The sequence below is a fragment of the Haemaphysalis longicornis genome, unplaced genomic scaffold (genome assembly GCF_048455015.1).
Source record: "Haemaphysalis longicornis isolate Haplotype H1 unplaced genomic scaffold, Haemaphysalis longicornis Haplotype H1 scaffold_3, whole genome shotgun sequence".
Classification (NCBI taxonomy): Eukaryota; Metazoa; Arthropoda; class Arachnida; order Ixodida; family Ixodidae; genus Haemaphysalis; species Haemaphysalis longicornis.
The window spans coordinates 212,527,384-212,553,924 of NW_027526335.1; the positions used below are offsets into that span (position 1 = coordinate 212,527,384).

Sequence of the window (26,541 nt, forward strand, 5' to 3'; positions counted from 1 at the left end):
GACCCACCTCCAGCGACTTGACCAAGTCCTTACGTGCCTTACTTCGGCTGGCCTGCAAATGAACCTTAAGAAATGCCGTTTTGCTGCCCGCAGACTTACTATATTAGGTCATGTGGTATCTAAAGACGGCATCCTACCAGATCCAGCCAAGCTGCGTGCGGTCCGCGAGTTCCCTAAACCGACCACAATGAAGGAGCTTCGAAGCTTTATTGGGCTTTGCTCCTACTTTCGGCGATTTGTCCGGAACTTCGCGTCTATCATCGCACCATTGACGCAGCTTATCGGTGACGCCAAAGAAGTTTTAAACTGGTCAACGGCTTCCGAGAGAGCGTTCGAGACCTTACGAAGGCTTCTGACATCACCGCCGATATTGCGCCATTTTGATCCTACCGCGCCCACTGAACTTCACACGGACGCCAGTGGTACCGGTCTCGGCGCTGTCCTAGCTCAACGCAAGGCTGGTTTTGACGAGTATGTCGTGGCGTACGCAAGTCGCGCTCTGACAAAAGCCGAGTACAACTACTCCGTTACAGAAAAAGAGTGCCTTGCAATCGTTTGGGCAATTAGTAAATTTCGACCCTACCTCTATGGCCGCCCTTTCGAAGTAGTCACGGACCACCATGCTTTATGCTGGTTGGCATCGCTGAAGGACCCGTCCGGACGTCTGGCCCGCTGGTCACTTCGGCTCCAGGAGTACGACGTTCGTGTTGTTTACCGCTCAGGCAGAAGACACACCGACGCAGACGCCCTTTCTCGTTCGCCATTGCCATCGGAAGCCACTACGTCAGCGCTGGTGTCGAACATCGACGTGTCGTCGCTACAAATTGACGACATGGCAACCGAGCAGCGGAAGGACCCTTGGATAGCTTCGGTACTAGACTTCCTTGCAAACCCTACAACGCCTTCCGCATCTCGCACACTGCGGCGCCAAGCAGCGCATTTTGCCATTCGAGAGGAGCTCCTATACCGGCGTAACTATTCCGCAGAAGGCCGCAAATGGTTGCTAGTAATACCGCGTCACTTGCGCTCCCAGATATGCGCATTGTTTCATGCTGACGCCCAGTGTGGGCATGCTGGCACACTAAAGACATATCAGCGCCTACGCCTACGCTACTACTGGCGAGGCATGTACACGTTCGTCGCGAAGTACATTCGCTCGTGCACTGACTGCCAGCGTCGTAAGACCCCTTCACGACACCCCACTGGAGAGCTGCAGCCGCTACCATGCCCGGAACGGCCTTTCGATCGGATTGGGATTGACATCTACGGACCCCTTCCAAGCACTCCATCAGGCAACCGTTGGATCATCGTCGCGGTGGATCACCTGACTCGATACGCCGAAACAGCCGCCCTGGCCACCGCAACGGCACGCGACGTCGCCATTTTTCTACTCCGGCGTTTCGTCTTACGCCACGGTGCGCCCCGAGAGCTGCTTAGCGACCGAGGCCGCGTATTTCTCTCTGACGTCGTGGAGGCGCTGCTAAAGCAATGTCAGATTGTCCACAGAACCACGACTTCATACCACCCCCAGACAAATGGCCTGACTGAAAGGTTCAACCGCACCCTTGGAGATATGCTCTCCATGTACATATCGTCCGACCATTCAAATTGGGACATGGTGCTACCTTTCGTCACGTACGCATATAACACCGCCACGCAAGCGACCACAAGCTTTTCACCGTTTTTTCTTCTATATGGACGTGAGCCGTCTTGCCTGATCGACACTATTTTACCCTACCGCCCCGACGCCTCTGAATGTGCCCCTGTTTCCGAGATGGCGAGGTACGCGGAGGAATGTCGACAGCTCGCTCGCAAGTTCACATCAGACGACCAAGGGCGCCAGAAGTCTCGACATGACAGCTCCGCCGCTGCACCAACGTTTGAACCTGGATCCCTTGCATGGCTTCGTGTGCAATGCCCCAATCCTGGTCTTTCGGGGAAATTCCTTGCTAAGTACCACGGCCCATATAGGATTCTCGAACAAACATCGCCCGTGAACTACCTCGTCGAGCCCGTGACTCCCACCTCAGACCTTCGTCGTCGAGGTCGTGAAATAGTGCACGTTGAACGTTTGAAGCCCTACTACGATCCCCTCGTGGTTTCGTCCCCTTAAGTCGCCAGGATGGCTCCTCTTTTCGGCGGGGGGTGATTGTACTGGAGATAGTAGTCTCCGACACGACGACATACCTTGCGGTTAGTGTGCGCCAATCTCCCCTGTACAACCGACGGGGTATGTACCGGAGGAAGGACTACTATGGGCCGTATGATGATGGCAGGTGCAAGGTGCTGCGCGAGAGAAGAAGAGGCACGGTCAGCATCGCGTGGCTCGCTCTAAGAGAACGCACCGAGACATCGGTCTGCGCTGCCTTACCCGTCTCTGGTCTCTGCTTCTTTCCAAGCGTCTTGCCGGTCCCCAGCTATAATCCCCCTTACAATATATATATATATATATATATATATATAGGACAGAAAATAAGGGTTGGCAGTCAAGAAAACCTCGGAAGCAAAGGGGAGGTTGCGGTGGATCATAGAAAGAGATGAAGAATTTTTTGAGTCAGAAAGAAAGTGGTGAAAAAATGCCCGCCGGGTGGGATCCGAACCCACGATCTCCAGTATACTGGTCTGGTGCGATCACCACTACGCTACCGTCGGGACCGTTTCCCCACCACTTTCTCGGGTATTTATGTAAAGGTATTTTTTGTTTCCTGCATTTGGGGTAGGTAGCCACCGCCACTCGGACTACTCGGGGTGAAGGGAACGACACCAACCACGGTCCACTTCGACCACGCTACTCTGTTTCGCAACAGGCTCAATTCACGCGCGTCCCCCGTACACGAAGGCTCTGTCATCGAGGCGCCAACTGTCGACGCTCATTAGCGTCATGATGCGCTAGTTCACTCCTCCCCTCCTAGACGGCAGCACCATCTGAATTAGTCATACACAAGGATATAAAGCGCGTTCGCAGAGCTGTTAACGTCTCAGTTCACAGCCAGTTGGCAGAGCGCCTCGTACCTCCCTTGCGGCGAGGAAAGAACGTTCATGAGCTCTAATCCTGGTGGCGCCCAGTCAATGGCACTTTTTCTGGCGGCGTCATTTCCGTGACAAATATGACGTCGTGATGTCTTGGTGTACCCTGGCATAAAACAATTTCGTGTTAAAAAAACGCAGGCAAAAGAAGCGCATATCTATTTATTTATTTATTTTCGTACCTCAAGGGCTTCCAAGAAGGAGGCATTACATGAGGTGTGGTAAAGTGGTACACTTGTACAAAAAACGATGGTAGGGGTGACGGATTTTTCTAGCTACATAACTGTATACAAGAGGGATACAACAATAAATGAGTGAAAAAGCAAAAAAACTACAATACATGCCCGGACATGCTACATGTTTTACATTGGCACCAAATTAGTGTTTAAACTGCTTGATGAACCACGCATCACAGCAGTACAATAGTGGAAACTTCCATACAAGTCAGATGCAACAACGGCAAAGAGCTATATAGCTATAATTTCGGCAGACAAGGACAAAAATACAATATAATGTGAGAATGCAACACTCCAGTACCTCGCTTGCACCGAGAACGATGAAGATAAGAACGGGAACCATAAAAGAGACGGCAAAGAAAGCGAAAAAAAAAGTGAAACAACGAACGGAAAAAAGCAAAAAGGAAAGGAAAAACCCATGAAGACATTACACAGTTCCGGGCGCGGTGAGCAGTGATTTAAACTCGTCAAGGTCTTTGATCTCTACCACGTTATTAGGCTGAGCGAACAAAAAATGATTGTGCGAAAGTGTTGGTTCGTGGGCGGTGGTATTAAACTTGATGTTCGTTTTTGGTGCGATTGGGTACATGCGATTTTGGCGTGACATACGAGATTGATTATAATGAGTAGCGAAACCTGTGGAACAATATCAGCCTTGCTGGTTTCCGACGGTTCTTGAAGGAAAGGGATGCACGTGATTTGAGGTTTGTTACGCTAGTAAATGAAGATAAATCTGAGAAAGCAAATCTAACTGCGCGGTTATGGGTGGCTTCTAGGTTGTCGCTGAGTAGCGTTGGTGCGGGTCCCACATCGCAGCGGCATGATCTGGTTTTGGACGGATAAGTGTTTTATAGGGCAGCGGTTTTAAGTGTGATCGAGCAAATTACATCATGCGCTGCAGATACCCGAGAGGTCTACTGGCGCTGGCGATTACTTTGTTCACGTATACAGTCCAAGATAGATTGTTGGTGATATGGACGCCTAAGTACAGTCAAACCCGATTATAACGAACCAAGATAGAGCGAATTATTCCATATATCGAACAAAGAAAGATCAGTTACGAAAATACACGGGAAACATAATCCTTATAACGAATTTCACACCTGATATATCGAACTCGGCGCGCCTAGAATTGCCGCCAAAATGCATGGTCTCGGAGCGGCGATCGAGATATTGATTGGCTGTAATGGAGATGTTGAGCCTCCCATGGAGCGACTTTATTCCCGGCACTTTCCGTTACTGTTTCCGACGCGCCTGACTCACGATTAAACCCTCCCAGTCAGCGAGTCCGGACCAAGATGGAAGCATCGGCGAACTGTGGGAAGAGCCCGCCAAGGTTCCCTATGTTCGGCTGAAAGGAGTGCCCTACGAGGACTGCCTGACTGTCGACGACGACGTTGCCCTCACTGTGAACACCTCGGACGCCGACACCGTCACTGATGTCATGGCTGCTGGCGCTGCTCGAAGCACCGAAGCGGTGGAGGATGTCGCGAGTGGAAGCCGACCGATGCTTAATGAAGCGCTTTCAGCAGTCAATGTGCTCCACCAATATTGCTTCGATATTGAAGGACACGGGCTGCAACTGGTGCAAATGATGTCTCATGTCGAGAATGCTGTGCTAGTTGACGCCGTCAAAACAAAAGTTAAAACAAGAATCACCGCTTTTTCGGACAGTAGGTAGTTACAGCGGAAAGTAGCTTTATTGCTTGAAATAAATAGTTTTGCAATGGCATACTTTATTGCGTTCGTTTCTCCATGTGAAGATGGCAGGAGGAGGGGCGTGGGGGTGGGGCGTTCTGCGTATTGCGAACTCGTAACAAAAAACTCGTTATTGGCGGGTTCGGCTATTTCGAACTATTGGACATATGGAACTAATCGTGGCGCATATTGCAGTTCGCTATAACCGGGTTTGACTGTATTTTTACATTTTTGTGGATTGTAATGAAGTCCCTTTAATGGTGTAATTATGAAGCAATGGGCATGCACGCCGGAAAAATGACATTAATTTGCATTTTGATACGTTTAAGGACATTTGCAAGTTTAATTACACCAATTTCAATACGAAAAAGATCAGTCTGTAGATAATTTGGTCTTGCTTACATGTACTTTGGGAATATACCACACAATAATCCGCAAATAGGCGGATGGTATTAGAAACGTCGTACGGCAGATCGTTAACATAAATTAAAAACAGCAGCCGCCCGAGTACTGTTCCCTGTGGTACGCCGGACAAAACGGGTGCTGCGATAGATTGTGCGCTATTGATTACGACAAATTGCTTTCGTATAAGGAAATTTTAGATCTAATTAAGTGCAAATGGGTCAAGATTGAGCAGTGATAGTTTATACATTAGGCGACGATGGGTTGCCTTGTCAAATGCCTTTTCAATATCAAGGCAAATTACGTCAGTTTGGATGTTACTGTCAAGGTTTACGTGCAAATCATGTGTAAATAAGGCAAGCTGCGTTTCGCTGGACAGCCCCTTGCGAAAACCATGTTGCGATGTGGAGAGGAAGTTACGGCGTTCGAGGTGATTATTGATGTGCGAAAAAATTATATGTTCCAATATTTTTGATGGTACTGATGCAACTGAAATGGGGCGGTAGTTCAACGGTGATGACCTATTGCCGATTTTAAAGGTTGAAACAATCTTCCCTAGCTTCCATTTATTGGGGATGCAGCTTGACGTTCATGATTGCGAAAATAGCAAAGCGAGCATGGCACTAATAGGTTCTTTGGCATTTTTGAGCATTTTTGGGTTGATTCCTTCCGGTCCCGCAGCAGATGATAGTTTTATTTTAATAATGATGTTCGTTATTCTTTCAGGTGTGAATATTATCGAGGGCGTTTGTTTATTAATGACCAGATCCGAGGAAATAGAGGTGATCATGCTGGTTTCTTTCGTGAAAACTGAGGAAAAGGCCATGTTAAGTGCTGCAGCCGACTCACTATCACTATGTTCTACGTTGTTATGGTTAGACAATCTCACTGGTTTGGCAGGAGACTGGTTTAAAGCTTTCAAAAATTGTTTTGGAGTCGGTTGTAGCATATTAGACAATGTTGTCTCAAAAAATTTTCGCTTGGCAATAGGAATTGTTTTCGTTAGCTTCATTACCGCGCCTTGATACGCTTGCCATTCGGACGAATTATTTCTGGCTTATGCTTTTCTAAACAGTCGCTTCTTTCTGCGTATTTTTTTAATTGAGCTGAAAAACCACGGTTCCGATTCTTTGCTTTTTAATTTTTACTGTTGGAACATATTTTTCAGTTATTTCCTGAACTTTCTTCAAAAACAGACTGCAGTTTAGCTCTACTCAGCGGTCGTGGAAAGCTTGCTCGAAAGAAAGGTTGAAGCATTGCAGCTCAGCAGAAATTTTTTCGTGATTTCCCTAGTCGTAAAGTCTGATTCGTTTTGCTAATGGTTTTTCTGTCTGAAATGCGCAGTGAAAAAACATTAAGATAACTTCATGATCACTTATATTTTGAATGTAATGCACTGATTGGATACTGCTCGGGTCGCACGTTAGAATTAGATCAAGAATGTTCGCGGTATGTGCGGTCTGTCTCGTAGCTTGGCTTATGATTTGTGGTAATTGATAATCCTGTAGGGTCCTTAAGAACTGGCCGCATTCACTGGTAGTTACGCGATATTGATCACTCCAATCAATAGCAGGGTAGTTAAAATCGCCGCATATTATTTGATTAGCTAGGGGATACTTTTTTCATACAACGTCGAGAGAGTCGTTGCAGTCGTTGCAAGTGCCTGCAAAAACCGGCGTCTGGTTTTGGTGGGCGATAGCATGCTCCATTATGGTAATGACTGATTGCGTTCGACATGCCACGTACATTATCTCTAGGGGGCTCTCGTGTACTAGTTTAAAACGACTAATCGAATTCTTAATTTTAATAACAACCCCACCGCCTTCGTTTAGAAAGCGATCGCAGCGGTAGACGGCAAAACCGGGCATGTACGGATCAAGTTCAACGTCAGTGATATGCGGTGAAAGCCATGTTTCGGTAAGAACGACAATATCACAATCACGTGGTTGGATGACGGCAGATACTTCACGCTTCGGAATTACGCTGCGACTGTTAGTGCTAAGAGTCGAATATGTGACGTCATCAGTAAGTAGGGACGCACGTTTAGGTGTGTTATGGGGGTTTGGTTTGGAAAGACAAGGTTCGATTATATTTTTTTGTTGCTAGCTCGCCCGCGCTGCTCTTTCTTTAACCAACTTATCAGCAGTGTCGTAGTAGTACGTTTTCTTGCCGAATATAAGTTTTTGTGCCGGAGCTTCAAAGGAGCCTTCTGTTCTCGAGCGAAACGAACGAGCTCGCGATGGATTGAACGAGTGGCGGCACAGAAATCCTCAGATATACTGACTGTTGTGCTCTGGAGCTTAAAGGCCTTAGATAAAATACCGTCCATGGTCTTGAAAGAAGTGGCATTAACAATAATGGGGCAATTTTTGTCACGAGCAATTTTACCGATACGATGTGCTCTCTGAATATCCTTAGGTTCAAGTGCTATCTCCAAGTTTTCGTTGCAAATATCTGTGACTAGGTTTTCGCTATCGCACCATAATTCGGACTCGGCTTCACTCATGCCATAGAAGACAAGGTTGCAGCGACGTGACCTTTCCTCAGCGTCATTCAACCTTTCCTCAACGCCGGCGATACAATCTGATGTCTGGGTGGATGAGCTGAGAAGAACGTCTACATCGGACCGCGTATCGGGTAGCAATTTGCACTGGACTTCCGTCTTCGCGATGCGCGCAACCAAATTGGCAAGGGTCTGTTCTGTGCTATTCAGTCATGTATTGATGACCTTTAACTCAGCCAGGATGGTGGCTTGGCCGGCTTTTATTTTTTTAGCAAAGCATGGACAGTCTGGTCAGTTTGGCTAGTGGAGCTACGTGTGGTTGGACCAGGGTTTTTCCTCTATGTCGCCTGATAGCAACCACAGCTCATAGGCAATATTCACACATCTACACAACAACATAAGGCAGCGGGGGCTCGAAGGCTGCACCAGGTAACGACTGCTAGTCTTCTAAGCAAAAAGAGAATCGTAATGGCGTACGTGCGCGATAAACACGAGCGGTGTTACCCCCTGGAACATGGCGCAACTGACGAGCCCACAAAGCACTGGTTGCCGGGTGTGGTCCTTTAGAGGCGATGGAAAGGTTGATGTTGATGATCCGGATGAAGCTGATGTTCGAAGAGTCCCTCCGAAGAAATTATGACGGCGCCATCTTTCGGTCCAGCTCTACGGTCTTATGCTCCGAGGTAGAGTGAGCATCCGGTGGACGGCGCATGCGCGTTGGCTCCTGGATTGCCGGTGTTTGAATTGGGCAAAGCGCTTGTCGCATTGCCCCAGGCTTCGACAAGGCTGATTGCAGGAAACACCTGCGCGATAAACGCGAACGGTGTTACCCGCTAGACCATGGCGCAACTGACCAGCAAAATTCTCGCAAAAACAAAAAGAACTAGCAAAAAAGGAGTAGCAAAAATCGTGTACCGCGAGTGGAGGAACGAGATGCCATCGTCACTTGAATCAAAATGAAGTTTTTGTACTCGGCGAAAAACCGGTGGATTAAGCAGAATTTAGTTAAGCATCATTGCAGGCTAGCCGGTACTTGATGGCCGACAAATTTCCCAAATACAAGTACGGATCGAAAGGCTAGTCTCATAGTTCACTGTAGTAAGGCTGGCCGCATCGGCGTGACGGCACTCCTCCGGCCGGTGCCGCCCTCTCGCGCCGGCCGGATTCGTCAGGGTGCCCGCGCTTCCCCCAAGGCGTCACACTGTCCATAGTTCTAGAACTCTGTACCTGTGCACTTTCGAGAAAGCGCAGTAGTCTGAAGCTTGTTCGCTGGCTTATTGAAGTCCGTGAATGAGACTACACTGCCAATAAGACTGCCAATAAGCACTTTTATTTGAGCAAGCGGTTCCAGAATATTTATTGGCCGGGTGGTACTGTGCATATTGATCGCCGCGAAAGGGCTACGAACAACACAGTACCAACGTGGCCAACATGCTGAAGACGGCTGAGGCTGCACGTGGGCCGTCGAATAGTCCTACCCAGCGCGGCCCATCGGGGTCAAAGACAGGCCCCGAGCTGGACCGAGCGGCGCAGAGGGGACGAGCCGCATCCCCCTATATATATATATATATATATATATATATATATATATATATATATATATATATATATATATATATATATATATACATATATATATATAAAGTAAGAAACCTCGGTAACAGCAACAGCGGAGGGTTTATTTCGACGTTTCGACTTCGAGACAAGTCTTCTACAGGATCTTCTACAAGTCTTCCTGTAGAAGACTTGTCTCGAAGTCGAAACGTCGAAGTAAACCCTCCGCTGTTGCTGTTACCGAGGTTTCTTTGTGTTCACCACGCCTTCGGCCCCATCGCCAGCATGCCAGTTATATATATATACATATATATATATATATATATATATATATATATATATATATATATATATATATATATATATATATATACACATATATATATATATATATATATATATATATATATATATATATTTACGATAGAGATGTCACAATGAAAAATATAAAAAAATATAAAACTATTTATTCTAACGTTTCGACCAGGGGCCGGTCTTTGTCAAAGACCGGCGAGTCAGAAAAGCGAATCAGAATGGGACATACAACACTAAGAAATAGGGCAACCACTAGCCCTCCCACTAGCGCTTCTACTGTCTGCGCCTGCGGGGTCACCAAAGCAGCACCAGTGTTAGTCCCTTCAAAGAGTGAATTCGAGACCGATGGCGCTCTTGCAGAAAACTAATGCATTTCCGGACAGACCGATTGCTCGACCGAAAAGCTCTGATAGTGTCTCTGTACACACGGCGCATGCGTGAAACCTAGCTTCCATAGTGTCAACATGGTTACTTGAAAATTGCCAAAAAACGAGCGGTTCTAATTAACACAATAAACATCGATCACAAAAAAGGAGCACAATAGTATACTTTTATGTCATAAAACACGTATCGATATATATTTAGATCGTTCGTAGGTGCGTTTACGTATTGCCCAAAAAAATGTCCCATGGGTTCGTTCTCGGTTCGCTATTTGGGTCTTTGAAGATTTGACGCTCGATTAACCGCACTTCTAGCGAAAGCTGGCGCACTTTCAACTTTCTTTGTCCGTTTCGCGCGTATCTCTTTTATTTTTTCATTTATGAATCAACGTGCAAGCCTCAACCTTAGCAACTATTCTGGGGTGAGAAGATAAATTGTTTTTATTTTCCACCCAGTCTCAAGCTCTCTGGTACGCGTACTAAGGTAACTCAAACGAAGTTCCTGATAGCACACGTAAGAACGCGAGGATTTTGTTATAATGCCACCAAGGCGCTGCCACTTTGCCGTCGATTACGGAACGTATTGATGTGGCCGTCTAGGTGATCGACTTTGACTGCTTAAATAACAACCCCTCCAAAGGAGCCGATAAATTGCGCTTCGTTCCCAGCCCTCACGGGCGATAAGACAGCCGATGAGACAAGCCGTATTGACCAGGCTATTAACATCTGCCTTCCTGCTTGAGTAATTGCGGTCTCTGGCAGATTAATAATGGCGTATGCTACGTTCAAGCAACAATTCCAGCACAGTACCGAATGCTTTGCTTGCGCCTGCAAGAAATTTGCTTCCCAGATTCATATTGTTGTCGTCATTGCTCGCCGCAGAAAGACGCCGTCATTGAGAAATCGGTTATAGAGCCTTCCTAAAAAGCGCCTTTGGCTTATCCGAGGTTTACCCTGCTACTAGATCATGTTTTTAATCAACCCCATTCCCCAGTGCAGGGTAGCAAACCTGGCTCTACACGTGGTTAACCTCCCGGCCATTCAGTTATTTCTTCTTCCTTCCTAATCGTTGTTGGTACGCCACTGCCTTGTCATGCATACGAATGTATCTGGATTCACCGACATCAGGCGCAGCCTGAAATCGTACGGCATAAGTAATAACGGCGCCGAAAGTAAACTAAGGCAAGCGAGTGGTGACAGGCCCGACATTGAGATAGGTGCCCAGGCTCCACGCAAAGCCTAGTTTTTTGTTTTCTTGTTTCATTAGGCGCAATTGTCACAGCATCGGCCAACATAAATATATGGGTAACGGAGGTCTTATGGTCGCGATATAGTATCTTCCAACGGACGGTCGCTCATTTCGAGCTAGTTGTCTCTTCTGACAACATACGTATTCACTGGTGGGCCTTTTCGAAACACTGCGTCACCGGCTCATATAACCGGTTTCGACGGGCAACTCTTTATTACAGTATGCCTCTTGTTTTCTTCATGTCTGTGCGTCAAGGAGTGTTACTTGGAACCAGTGCCATCGATCTTGAAAAAAGCGGGATCTAATTGTCCGTATCAGTGCGGTGAAGAACATGTCCCGTCAAACCAAAAAACCAAGGCTTACGATGATGCCCCTTTTAGAGGACTGGCTTTACTTACCCTCGTTTTCAACGCCACATAGACGCCAGCGTCGCTCACAATTAGCGTCTCACCAGCTTTTGCTCGTGCTCCTCCTGCCTATGAAAACACATTGTCCCACATGCGACCACCCCTAGTGATCGATTTGGATACGCCGCACGACTGACGGAGAGAGACGCAGCAGTCACGTGCTTAGTCTTCGCCTCCCGGTTCGCCAGAGGCGGTCCTATAAAGGGAGGGCCAACAGGATGCCTGTAACGCAGGACCTTTGCGTCGCCTTAAGCTACGTTATTGCGTGACGCATAGCCAGGAAGTTTTCAGACAGTCAATCTACCCTTGACGTGTTGCTTAAATGGGGCCATTTGAAAAGTGCATTCAAGAATAGCCTACCAAAAGATTTCTTTGCGCGGTCCTCTCTTCCGGGGTTTTCAGCACACAATTCTAACCATGTATGAGAAATCCTTGAGAGTATCTATCTTGCCCGTGAGTATATACATGTTTACCGTGCCTGTACTAAGTCAGGATTACAATCCATTTCCTCTAAAAACAAATGTCGTAGCCTGTCTTGTTTTCAGAAATATTATTGGCCTAAATTCTCGAATGTTGCTTCCGCTTGTCTGCGAACGGTTCTTTAACGACGTCTAACGCACTTTCTTACGCATGAACACCCGTGTTCTTTTCGTTTCCACTGTCCTCTAGCGCTGCTTTCGCACAATGTTCGCGTACGAACAACCATCGTACCATACTTCGTTTTAATTAACAACAGGTAACAAGGCCGCAAAAAATATGCACATCATTTCCACTGTTCGGGAGGCGTCGAAATTTTTTTACCAGGTTCCGAAACATTTATAGATATCTGAGGCTGTTTGCTGAGCGTATATTTTGCGTGTGTGGCGCCGCGTTGACATAGCGAAAAAGTTAAACGCTTGCTTTCCACCTCGTGCTCAGGGATGTATACGGCTTCCCTTGAATCGTGATGTGTGTGGACGTGGGGATTTAAGAAAGACCAGGGCGGGGCGGGGGGGGGGGGGGGGGGGGGCGCTGTGTCGCGTAGGCGGGTCCAAGTGTTCCAAACATTATTTCTGGGAACCGGTCCACGTCTGTCAGTGCGAACCATTATGACCAAACGTCTGCACCGACAAATTTTAAGTGAATGAGAGTGCCTCCACGACCAGCGGAGTCAGTTCACTGTATCCCCAGTGACCGTAAATAGGACGCGACGCTGATGGCAGACCTCAACAAGAACAGAGAGAATAGAAAAAATAGAACCAGAGGCATACAAGTATGCCCATGAGGAAAGCTTACCTCTGTGACTATAGATGTCATCATCGTACTCCTATTACCCAACGACGATCCCTCAGCGAGGGTTGAAGTGCGCGAAGTGTCTGAATTAATGCTGACGTGTTTATGTAGAGATTAGAGGGAACTTGAGCCCACATGTTTACGCCATAACTACGCACAAAGGTTAGGCATGCCCGACCAGGTCGAGAAGTTGACATTGCGTAAAAAATACCGCGGGTAAACTAAACGCCACAGTGAATCGCTGATGAAAACTAGAGCTGTCACATCACAATGCTTCATCCGTTGTTCCCTGCATTTTTGCACGTTGAAAATGCTGAACTAAAAAAGATTCAGTCTTTTAAACTACAACTGGAAAGGTCTTGTCTTTCGACTTCTGGCAATTGAAACGGTGGCAACAGAAAAGCAGTAATTATTCTCTTCACGAGAATATAACCGGCAACATTGACTCCTTGTTAGCTAGGCGCTTTTCAGGAGATCCGCATTTCAACAGCCCTAAAAGGTGTATACATGCTCTAATATTACGGATAATTATGAATGAATTGCCTGGTAGAAATATATCTACGGCGAATGAAATTTAGCGTGGATAACCACGATTCTGGCATTCACGCGATTCCAAGAATTGTACATGGTGCTTGTGGGATCAGACCAGGGGTCTTGATATTAACAACACATCTGCTGCCATCCGAGCAGTAAAGAAGTTCAGTGCTAACAATGCCTGGTTACCAGCCTCACTGAGCCGAGCTAATTTGGGAACACTTTCCGAATTCCAAGTTTCAATCCAGACAGCGAGTTGACACGCTGCTTCGCTTGATTCTAGTTCTACAGGCTGCACTTTGAGCAGCCTGAGCAATCGACGAAACAAGTTGGAACATTTTATTGTTGCGCGGATTTCAAAAACCAAGGATTTAAGTGCAATAGCAATTAGTGTAATGGGACGGTTTGCACACCTATGCTGGTCCTAGGTCCTGCACCCCTATACTACTCTTCAAGGGTTAAGCATGCACTACTAGCCGGGAGGACTTCGCATTTTATTTGTTTGTGCAGTACAAGCCGACTACAACGGTGGAACGTGGACCTCACGGCAAATACATACTGTCTGGACCGGTCGGAAACATTTTTAACGCCCTGGTCCAAGCGTTGCGCTTTAAGTGAGTACACTGACGTATTTTGTCACGACTGGTGCCATCGCGAACAAAGTCGCCCATTATTGGGTGATTCTGAGCCATCAGATAAGCAAGAAATAAAGGAGGAAGGGTGTATAAGGAAGGCAGGAAAGTTAACCTGGCTAGAGCCTAGTTTGCTATCCTGCACGTGGGAAAGAATACCAAACTAGGCTCTAGCCAGGTTAACTTTCCCGCCTTCCTTATGTGGTAATGAAGGCATCCTTTGTTTACAACTATTGTAATTGAAACGCTTTTCGCATCTCACTTCACAAACATGCGAATGTGTATTAAACAGAAGCTCAAAATACGTGAAGTTGGTTCTAAAACAGTTCTAAAAAAAACGTGAAGTTGGTTCTATCTGCCTCGTTTCGTAATGTGGCAAGCAGCCCTCTTTGTTTTTCATTTCCACTCATTTGGTGAAGCAAAGAGGAATGGTTACTGGCGGGGAGGGTGAGCTTGTATTTCCCCACGTATTGTCCATAAAATAAACACAGCGATTACCCTTACTGATTTATTGAGTTGTAGGTACATGCATTTGAGTAATACCGAGGAATAAAGTTCCTGAACTCACGCATGAGCAAAAGTGATTAAATTACTTGCATTTCCTGCCAGACGCGGTCAAGTACCGTCGTACTGCTGCGTAAGCATAATTGCTTAATTTAAGAAGTAAGGAGGAATTTTGCCATCTGCGTTTGTAGCCTATACGTTAATGGTTTCTAGATATTCACTGTATATACGCGGAGTTATGGTATAAAAGTAGAAGTAGCTGCTTCGGTCGCAGTTACTGAGGATTCTTACACAAGGTTTTAGCAGCCGTGTGCTGCAAACAAAAAGTGCCTAGGAAGTAGTTTGTCCGGATCGAAGCTTTAGTTTGATGCGAAATGTATCTTTTTGAAACAGTTACAGCATTGACTTACCCCGAGAGGTGACCACAGGCAGCCCGCAGCCTGACGGCTCTTGGACAGGCTGCATGGGCATGCTGCATCGCAATGTGAGTGTCGCCTACTTTTGGGCAACGCCTAGTGCATGTTCCCTAATAGGAAAGTGTTGCGAGTGCTCTTCCTACACCCGTAGACTGAACCGCCTTGCGCTGACATACGACCTTCTTCAGTTTAGCCGGGGGCGTTTCACAATTAGATTCTGTCCGTGGCACTACACCGAGGAAGGAGGCAATTTCTCCCAAAAAAAGTATCAGTAACGTTGCTGAACCGATCAATACAGATTTTAAAGAGTTGATCCTATAAAAAGACTACTTTAGTTTAACAAGAGAAGGTGGCCACTACAGTTCGCGCAATATCTTTACTACAAGGAGACCACTTAAATATATCTTACAACATGAACAAAAATACAGATTAAAACAACGTTCCCAACTCCATGTGCCAAGATTCGCATTTTTTTCCGAGGATTGCGGGTGAAACTGGCATTAAACACAAAATGCTTTGAAAGGTGTACTCCGAAAATATGAAAATATTCTAAGCAACGAGTACCGGAATCGAAAAGTTCCGCCAGAAGAAAGAAAAATGTTCCCGAACACTGCGGCTTTGTAAAATGAGAGATTTCGCGGCAATATTTTAGCGGCGGAGATTAAAACCAGTCATTGTTGGGGCATCGCGGGTGGGTTCGTCAAAATACATTGAAATATTTGTGCATTTGTTCGTTTATGTACTCATTGTTTTAAATTGCGAAGCGGGATAGGACGTGTTTTGAGGCGCAAAGGGGAAACAAACTACAACCGAATCTGAAAAGTAAAGGAAGCTCACACTAAGAAGTAAGAATTGATGGTAGCAAAGCTGTACGAAACCTGGCGGCCACCAACAAGGTTTAAGCCCAAGATTTGAGCCTATTTGCTTCTTCTTCACTGCCGCAATGACCATCATTCTGGCTATATGTGTAAGCTTCTTTTTTTTTTTTTGAAGTGATAATCACATCATCTTGGACAGGCGTACGCTATGACGTGTCTTCCTCGTTCCGAGGAAAAGTTCCCACGAGCACGGGGAACGCTGAAGTCTTTCTCCTTCCGAGCAAGTGCTGCCACGATTACGGTCAACGGTGGAGTTTTTTCTGGCCAATATTAACCAATCTCCCTAATTAGACAGTTTTGGGATTTACAAACTGCGCCGGGCGGCTGCGGTCGCCGCAAGGCACTCACACATGGGCGCTCGGTATTTTCTTGTCCTTTTAAAGATGATAGTCTTTCTTGAGATACTTAAAAGCAGAAATTTTGGTCTGTCTGTCTGTCTGTCTGTCTGTCTGTCTGTCTGTCTGTCTGTCTGTCTGTCTGTCTGTCTGTCTGTGACTCGATTCAGCCAGCCGGCTAAAGTGAAACAGAAGCTGCGCAATAGTCTGATAAACCCCCCCGCCAAATCTAAACGTCTAAGTGCGTAGTCAAGGTTCATACTTCTCCCGATTGTTGAACAAGAACAAGACATTACGAAAACATGAGGCAGAAGATTAATGCATAAGTGATATTTGCAGTGTTCCGTTAATAAAAAAAAGTATTGGTGCTTGGTTTTTGCGATAACAAATAAAATACTACATCAACTGCAGAAAACAGTCGCCGGCTATTGCCGGCGCTCTTGGTGGCATTTAAAAAAATCATACCGCAACAGCAACAAAAGGCTCCACTAGATAGGTTCGACGTTCCGCTTGGAACACTCGTGGAAGGGCAACGTGGTTCTACAAACGTTGTAGTAGGGTGCCTTCATTCACGGGTGTCTCCGTCATAAGACAGCGCTGGCATCCAGGCACCCGACTTGTACCAGTGTAACGCGGTAAATTTAAATTAACTTAGGGAAGCCTCCAGCGTGTTATCTTGGAAGGAACGAGATGGGAGAGGAACAGCATGAGAGGCGAGCGAGAAAGAGAAGGGAAGCATTTACTTGGCAGGGGCGCCAGTCCACTATCGTCTTCCGTCAACATTTGCAACGAAGGGAGCAGATACGCAGCCATTTTTTTAACTGCCGGGCGGTCGCTGCAATCTTGGCCAATCCCCCTAAGTGGGTATGCTTGGCTTGACAAATGTGAGCAGGGGACGCCGAACGGTCGTCGCGAGGCATGCGCACACGAACGGTGGATTCCTCTTTGTTTTTTTAACTCCCGGGCGGTCGCCGCGAGTCCCGTTCCCACGTGTGCGAGCTCTGCAATTTCTTGGTATTTTGAGCTGCGAACAAGAAAAATTACGATTTGCTGAACAGTTTCGCTGTTAAAAACGTAAGCTCGCCATAAGACGCCCACTATGCACACATTAAAACACGAATATACGTCAGCAAGGTGCCACAGCAAACTATAAAAAAGAGCATTCGTCCAATCTTTAAACGAAAATTTTGTGCGCGGTTACAGGCTAAGGTAACGCCCAATGACACTAGTCCAAAGTACAGTAAACTCCCGTTAAGTCAAACTCAAAGTAACCGTGCAAAATGTGTTCGTATTATAGGAAATTCGCCTTAAGCGGCCGATTTTATGCATTGCGTACGTTACGAGAGAGCAAAAGTGTTCTTTGTCTTAATCATGTAATTCGCCTTAACCGAGTTCGCCTTAACGAGATTCTAGTGTAACTAGACGAAAGGTAGACGAGTAAAATACATCCGTGAAACTATAGGTGTCAACGGAGGCCTAATTCAAGACAAAGCTACCACTTTCGATGAAATAACGCTTAATCGTAATGTTAAGTGGTAGTGGCCAAAAATTAAGATTTTCTGATTTAATAAGTTAAATTGTGATGTAAAATACTAAATTTGGTTTTAGCGTCTTAACTTCGCAGAACGAGTCGTGGTAGCCTGTTTTGTTTTGAAGTAAAAATAACAACTCGTAATTGCACACCGTGTTTATAACTCGCATTGAAGCGACGAGCTGACGAATATGTGATTAGTTTCTTTACACATGGCAGAAAGCTTTCTCGCGCCAGCGTAATTATGCCAGCTATAAGAAGGCGTGACACCTACCGCGTAAAATACATGCTATGTAAAGATTGAGTGTGATATGAAACATGAGGCTTTCCACTTCGACGCAAACCAGTCATCTGAGAAAACACACACAAACACTATAAAGAAAAAAACATGTAAATTTATTCGAAACATTTTGAGTTATTTGTTTATGTAACACTGCTAAATGTATTTACTACGATGATATTCGCGGGATGCAGAAATGTATCAACGTAAACCAGTGATTTGCCCTAAAAAGAACCAGGCTGATAATTTACTTAATTGAAAACGAAGGGAAAAACACTGGACCAGACTGAAATTGAGTTACTAAGTCATACTTTTTTATTACTTCGCTGGAGGCTTTCGGCTAAACAGAAACACGAGACATTCGCTTAAAAGCGTGGCCGCTTACCTGCTCGCTATGCTGCAAATGTCGCCGAGAGCAGATATTATTCTGCCACCTATGCCACGTAACCGCCTCTTCTCTCACTTCCGCCCACAACTCACGCTGCCTCACCTCCCCCATTCTCGGTCCTTCCATGGTAAACGCAATGCAAGTTTGCTGAACTTAGTTAAACCTTCGTGCGTTCCAACTCTGACGCGCCATCTTGTGGGACCTTTGTTGCTTTTACTTGGCCTTGAGGCCATGAGCCTCATGCCTCAAAGCGAGTTATTTATTTTTATTTTGTGGTTAAACATTACTTTGCACGCCTTTTTGTTTGTTATCGCAAAAATTACGCCCGCGTCCATATTTATTTGAAACAGAACTGCCATCACCGGTTATGCAGTGATGCTTTGACTCAAATGCGCCTAATGGTTTATTTTGCTTATTTGATACAATAGCAGTATTTCATACAACACTTTTATATAATACTTCAGTATTGTGTCAAATGTAGTGGTTTACAAATTTTTTAGTGTGTGCACATCTTCCTCCAAGAATTCTTTCAGCTATTGACGGTGCCGCTGAACCAAGAGACCGGCAGACAGACAGGCAGACCAAACTGTTCTTATGTAACTAGCCCTGTACCACGTGGTACGGGTATTTGAGGCCATTAAGAAGCTCCCAGAAACCCAGAAATTCGGTCCGCTAGGGGGCCGAGGAATGGTAACGCAATCCACGTCGGCTCCGGCAAAACCTCTTCCCAGACCGTACCTACTGCCTTCAACCGCGTTGAGTGGCATACCATCGAGTCCCCGACAACGTGAGTGTTCACCCGACACCAATTTCTGGTGATTTCGACCTCAGTCCTTTAAATCATCGGCGCCTGAAGGTTTCACCACGGTGTTCCAAAAGCTAGGCCTACTAGGCCTAGCTCGGCCCCGACGTGCTCGCCGCCTCAACCGGCGCGGTCTCTCCACCACGGACGCCCGTCGGAGGCGTCGCCATGGAGAATCTCGTCGAGGGGGTGGATGTGGACCCCGAAGAGTTCAATCACCCTGACTGGACGGACGTCCGCCGCCGCCAACGTTCACTCCAAACAAGCCATCGCCAGGCTGACCTTCCTCCGGCCACCAAGCCTAATGCCGGCAAGGAGCAGCCTTCGCCATTACGCCATCGACGCCCTGCAGCGAGGGCGCCTCCACTAATCCCTCTGCCCTCCGAGGATGTCAAGATCGTTCTCAGGCCGCGCGGTGGTCTCGATGTCTCCGCGCTACCACCCGCTACGATTGCCGACGCAGTGCTGACTCAGGCCAATCTCCCCCTCAGCCACGCCGACCAAATACGACCGCACAGGATCGCCAATTATATCCTGGTGAGCACACCCTCCGAAGAACGCGCAAAAACATACGCGGCGATAACGTCCCTTCAAATCAAGAACCAGGCTTTCCCGGTCTCGGCCCATGTGGCCGCTCCGTCCAACACGGTCACGGGAGTAATATTTAATATCCCAGAGGACGACACCGAAGAGCAAGTCTACAAGAGTATTTGCGAGTTCAACCCTGACCTTCCAATTTTGGACGCTAAAAGACTGAACACGTCGAACATGGCCCAGATACTTTTCCACGGAACAAGGGTACCTTTCTGGATACGATATCGCTCAACGACGTACCGTTGCCGCCCATTTCGACGAAAAACCGAAGCTTGCCCCCTGTGCTGGTCTTCAGGCCACAGGCCGGACGTCTGCCCCCGCACCAAGTTGCCCCCCCGTTGCCCCCGGTGCGGCCAAGTTAACCCCACGGAGCAACACCCATGTCACGCCCAATGCATTGTGTGTGGTGGCGCCCATCTCACCGGCTCAACGGACTGCCCCAAGAGATATCAACCCAAGCGCCGAACACCCAGCTACGCCCAGATCGCATCGCAGCACCTTTCCCAGTTCGCTACTACCCCACCTGGCCATGGAAAAGAGGACCCCAGACGTCACTCTCCCGGGCCCGGTTCCTCCAGACAAACCGGGCGTGGACCGGACCTGTCCCATCGATCCCAAGCCGGGGCTGCAACCTGGCCACCCCTGCAGAGCGCAGCAGGGACGACCTACCAAGCCAGCAATCTCTTGACCCCCCAGGTGAGCTGCTCAGCGCCGTCTACCCACTGCTCCGGGCCATTCTCCTCTTCCCCCTCGGTCGCATACGCGGATGTCCTCAAGGAGCTTGCGGCCATCAAAGCCGAAATAGTCTCCCTCAAAAAAGAAAATGAAGCTCTCCGCCAGGAGAATCACATGCTCAAAACACATGCTTCCCCCTCGCGTGATGACCCCTCCCCTCCTCCCCCTACTCCCGTTAAACGGAAGGCAGTCTCTGATGCCCCATCCGCCCTCGAGGCCGTTCACCAACATGACGCTGCATTGAAAGACCAGATCGCTCAAGTCGAGAGCAAATGTACTCAAGCCCTTGCGGCGCAACAGGCTGAATACATCTGCCTCCACCAGAACCTCCTCGCCAATATAGGCACTATTCAAGGCAACATTGAGTCATGGCGCGCGGAAATGCAGTCAACCGTCCGCGAACTATTCGCCGCAGTAAACGCTCTAACTCCCTCTCGGACACCTCTCCCGGATTGCGATGCACTCACCCACGAAATGTAAAACGGATACTCTCCGGGTCTGGCAGTGGAACTGTAGGGGGTATCGTAACAAGCGATGCGCCTTACAGACCTTCTTACAGGCCCAAGAAACTCCCCCCATTGTAATCACTCTTCAGGAAGCAGCTACAAAAGTCTCGCTTGCCGGCTACAAGGCCTATCAAGGAACGCGCGATCTAACCACTGCCGTTTTGGTGCATCGCAACGTGTCGGCAGAACGTATACAATTTGACAGCATCGCGATCCCGCATGATTTAGTGGTGGTATACCCTCCGCAACGTGGTGACATCAAACTGTACGTACTAAACCTTTATAGCTCTCCCAGATCAGTCAACCACTCATTCGACCAATTACTTTCCTTAGCAAAACGCGAGGCCGGTCCCCACGCACTCCTTGTCACGGGGGATTTCAATGCGCCACATACCGCCTGGGGGTATCATCACAGCACCCGCAAAGGACAGCGCCTCTGAGATCACATACAGACACTCCGCTTTGTGATTGAATCGGATCCGCAGACCCCAACGCGTGTGGGTAACAGCGTTCAGAGGGACTCCTCCCCGGACCTCACGCTCACGTTAAACGCTCCTCAGACAGCCTGGGCCAACCTGACTCACACACTAGGCAGCGATCATTTCATCATTCAAACCACGCTGTCCTTAAGCAAACATTCTCATACTCGTCTCCGCAGGACCCACTTACCGAACTGGGACAAATTCCGAGAGGTGCGCCGTGGTCATGACGACCCAGAAATCTCACCGCTAGGTCTCGAGCGCTGGGTCCAGCAAATGGTAGCTGATGTCCGAGAAACCAGTACTCCCCTTGATCCATGCATACCGGCGCAAACGGTCGACCCACACCTACAGCATCTTTGGGCAGCGTACTGCGGCATACAGCGCCGATGGCGGAAGCAAAAACATAATAGGAAACTTCGGGTTAGGGTAACTCGACTCGAAGCGGAAATTCTCAGATACTCGGCTGAGGTTACCCGTAACCAATGGTTTGAGATCTGTGACGGCATTAAAGGCACCTTAGGAATGAAACGTACCTGGTCCCTCTTAAGGCACCTTCTAGATCCGACGGGCTCTAAGACGGAACAACGCAACCGCCTCACAGTCATATTACATAAATTCTCGGGGAACAGCTCCTGCGCACATTGAGCACGCATTACATCCCCACCGGTCCCTCGATTCCACTCGCGTCATACCGCGGCTCGCCTAACGAAACACTGGACGCACCCATCACGGAAGCAGAAGTGAGAAGCGCCCTCCTACTGATTCGGCCAGGATCCGCACCAGGTGCAGATGGCGTGACCAACAAACTTCTTCGCAACCTAGACGACCCTTCTATTACGGCTCTAACTGCTTACTTTAATTATTACTGGACTCAAGGCACCCTTCCCCCAGCATGGAAACATGCTTCCATAACATTAATTCCTAAGCCAGGCAAACCACTTACTATCGAACACCTTCGACCCATATCTCTCACTTCGTGTATGGGCAAGGTGCTAGAACATGTAATCCTTAACAGACTAACCGCTCACATCACGAGCACGGAGGCCTTTCCCCCCACAGTCCTAGGGTTTAGACCTAAACTGTCCACCCAGGATGTCCTCCTGCAGTTACACCAAGAGATAATCTCCCAACCACCTAAACGCGACGCAGCGGCGATCCTTGCGCTTGATTTGACAAAAGCATTCGACAGAGTCTCCCATAGTGCAATCCTCAGAGGCCTAGAGTCTATCCACCCAGGAGAGAGCACTTACAACTACGTACGCGATTTTCTCACCGCACGCACCGCCGCACTCCAGGTAGGCGAGCTCCATTCCGATCGCATCCGACTTCCTTCCATAGGTACACCCCAGGGTTCAGTATTGTCCCCTCTTTTGTTCAATTTGGCAATCTTGAACATCCCCAAAAAGTTAGGTTCGGTACCTGGCCTCCGATACAGTTTATATGCCGACGACATTACGATGTGGGTACCTGGAGGTAGCGACGCTCAGATAGAAACCATCCTTCAACAGGGTGCCCATATCGTGGAGACAGAGGCGCAATTCGCTGGGTTATCCTGTTCTCCAGAAAAATCTGCCCTGCTCATTCTCCCTGCCCGGTCTTGTCGTGATTCGCCGAACATACAAGTTTCCCTCGGCAACCGAATAATCCCAGAGGTGCAAACCCTTAAGGTGCTAGGCCTAATTATACAACGCAATCGAGGTAACGCTAAATTCCTATCCCTACTTAACTCTCAAGTAAATCAAACAATTGGCCTTATTCGACGAATCACTAGCCGTCACCACCGGCTCAAGGAGAGAGAACGAATCCGTCTAGTTCAGGCTTTCATCATCAGTCGGATCACGTACTCTCTCCCCTACCTTAAGCTTACCACCTCCGACATAGACAAAATTGACTTCCTCATCCGAAAGGCATACAAGGCAGCATTACAAATCCCCCTCTACTCGTCCACTGCCAGACTCGCCTCGTTGGGAGTATACAATACTGCCCACGAGCTACTAGAGGCCCATCGTATTAATCAGTTACGCCGCCTCTCTACCACTTACACAGGGCGGCACATTCTTCACCGCTTACGAATTGGCATCCCGGCAGCGGTGGAGAACGAAGCTTCGTTGCCTCGAGACATCCGAGACTGCCTCTGCATACGTCCACTGCCGCGCAACATGCACCCAGTGCATCACGCGGAGCGCAGGTGCCAGCGCGCCCGTGCCCTTTCAGATAAATACCCCATCTCCCCCACCACCATGTATGTAGACGCCGCGGAGTACCGACACGCGGAAGGATTTGCTCTCGCAGTGGTCACTCACCCCAACTCTCCCCCAGTCACCTCCCTTACCGTACGGACACCTTACCCCGCAACGGCGGAAGAGGCGGCAATAGCCCTGGCCCTTATCACTAGGCCGCAACCACACATTATAATCACTGATTCGAAGACGGCCGTTCAAAACTTCATTCGCGGTAGCATTTCGGCTACGGCACTCAAAATTATCCTCCAAAATCCCCCTCATCAACCAGTCGACATCGTCTGGACTCCGGCCCACACTGGAGTGGGAGGCAACGAGGCGGCCCACAAAGCAGCACGAGAACTCACCAGCCGTGCTGGGCTCGCTCCTGCTCCCTACCATGGTGCTCGGTCGGCCCGCGATCGACTGCTCTCGTACCAAGAGGTCACGGAGCATTACCGCCTCTCCCGCCGCCGCTATCCCCCTGCCCACACATCCCTCACCAACGATCAGGAGCGCCTATGGCGACTCCTTCAGACAAACTCCCTCGCCAGTCGGTCCCTCCTCCACAAGATCTATCCCTCTGAGTTCCCTTCACCCAACTGTCCCCTATGTGACTCCCTGGACACTCTAACCCACGCCATGTGGGCCTGCCCTCTTAACCCACTCCCCCCCATCTCCAGCGTCGAGCAGTGGGAGGACGCGCTGGGCAGCTCGCAACCGGGGGTGCAGCTACTTCTGGTTGACCGAGCTGCCACCGTCGCCGCCAGCCTTCGGCCGGCAGCCACCACGCGTTCCTAGCCAACTTGCTTGGAAATAAAGTGATTTCTCTCTCTCTCTCCCAGAAACCCAGGAATCACCACCAAGGCAGTGGGAGGCCCTTCAGTGCGGGCCTCGAGAATTAGTGTGGCCTTATGACTCGGGCCATTCGTGTTGCGGCAAGCCATGGCAACCCGTACGAGAGTCGCGAATCGCTGGGAATGATCCCGTCATGGTCATCGAGCACCATCTTCCTACTCTCTCACCCATCTAGGGACAATAAACGTTCATACCACCGAGTAGCCCAGCAAAGACTATTGCCTTAAAAAACTTTTGCAGACTAGCAGACGTCCCGCACTTGTGAGATTTCTCAATAACACTCATGGATATTGCCCGTTATGTAGTTTAAGAGGCTGCGAAGACAATAACAAGTTCTTTGTTGCGATTGTAGTGGGGTCAGTAGGTACGTTTGATCGCATCCCTGTGCCGCTAACGGGCGGTTAACACACTTATAACTCTGTTTTAATTATGGGCGTATCCTTGGCGTTCACCGTTTCATATCCGTTTAAATGTGGCCATACTCGGCGAGTCCTGATAGGCCGAAATCAGACGACACGAATGTGGCACAGCACAAGCAAGGTGAGCTTCTGTTTCTGTGTATGTCATTGGCCAGAGGACTTGCAAGAGCAACTACGTCACTATTCAAATGGACCCGTATGAACATTTGTGAAGCGGACACAACTCGGAATTCTGCCCCTGGCCTGTGCTGCACCGCTCCTGCCCAAATTCCCTCCTTGTAGTGCACAGCATCTGAACGTTCTTCAATATGTACTGGGTTTTTGAATTTGCGTTTTAAAAACGTCTTTCGTGGTTGGAATAGAGCTGAGTTAAGAAAGGCTAGCTCTCTCAAATTTAACAAGGTGGTATTTTTTCTTCATAGCCCCCTTAATTTGGACGGGATCGCAAAAAAAATGAATTCTAGTGCTGTTTTTTTTTGTTGCTTGTATCTAATGATATAGTTACCATATCACCATGCAAACGCCCAAATCGGAACAACAGTACACCGTTACAGAGCGTATCTGTTTCCACGTTCGGGTTTCAACTGCGTGCTTTGCGTGGTGCACTGCAGGAAAGCGACCTGGCCATGGGTCCCTTTTTCCCAGCCAGCGAACGGCTGGAGATCGCTCTACCGTCCACCGTGCTGTACGTCGACGAGTTGCGAATTCTGGCTGGTCGCACCGCATCGCAGGAGACAAGCGTCTTCGGGTACATACTGGCCTTCGACTGGATGGTGAGTGTCGAGAACCTATAGGGGAGCTTGTTTCGGAAAGTTTCGAAACTAAATTTTGAAAAAGTGCATAGGGCATTTGCAAAACTAAGTCGCTAGAGTCGAAAGCTAGATGCTCATATTCGAAAACACGATGTTGAATTTGGATATCTGGGTAGAGAATTTCGGAAACCGAATTCGGGGATTCCACGCACAGAAAGAACGTCGCCCGTGGAAATAAAATTCAAACACTGTAACAATACCACTGATCATGTGAGGATAAAATATTGTCGTCAGAAGATAAGCCAATTTTATGCATGCTATCACGAACAATTTCTTGAGATTAGTTTTATTTAGTAGCAGCGGGTTTCCGCGCCCACTTCAGATGTTTCAAACGCAGCTACCGTGTACTCCTTCTGTGGTATGCCGCGCCTGCCAATCTGGCTTGATAGGGAAAGGGTGTCACCTTATCTTCACTAACCTGATTCTTCTTGTTTTTTTTCATCTAATTAGATTGCTGTACGAAAGAGACTAAATACTTCTAAATTGTGGCAGCGATTTTTTTCCTTTTCAGCAATCTGGGCGGAAATGTATCTTGCTATACCCTACTTATTTTCCTTGGACTTGTTTGACTTA

The 26,541-nt window shown here is 48.1% G+C and overlaps 1 protein-coding gene across 1 annotated transcript in view; it reads left to right on the plus strand.

Annotated features, from left to right (window-relative positions):
• The first annotated feature begins 12,188 nt into the window (after nt 1-12,188).
• The window catches only part of LOC144173686 (putative glutamate receptor), a 40,637-nt gene continuing 26,284 nt past the window's right edge, over nt 12,189-26,541 (plus strand). The window contains exons 1-4 of the mRNA XM_077702008.1: nt 12,189-12,224; nt 14,088-14,191; nt 15,107-15,197; nt 25,768-25,929. Of these exons, the coding sequence (XP_077558134.1) occupies nt 12,189-12,224; nt 14,088-14,191; nt 15,107-15,197; nt 25,768-25,929 (393 nt within the window). The remainder of the gene's footprint in view (nt 12,225-14,087; nt 14,192-15,106; nt 15,198-25,767; nt 25,930-26,541) is intronic.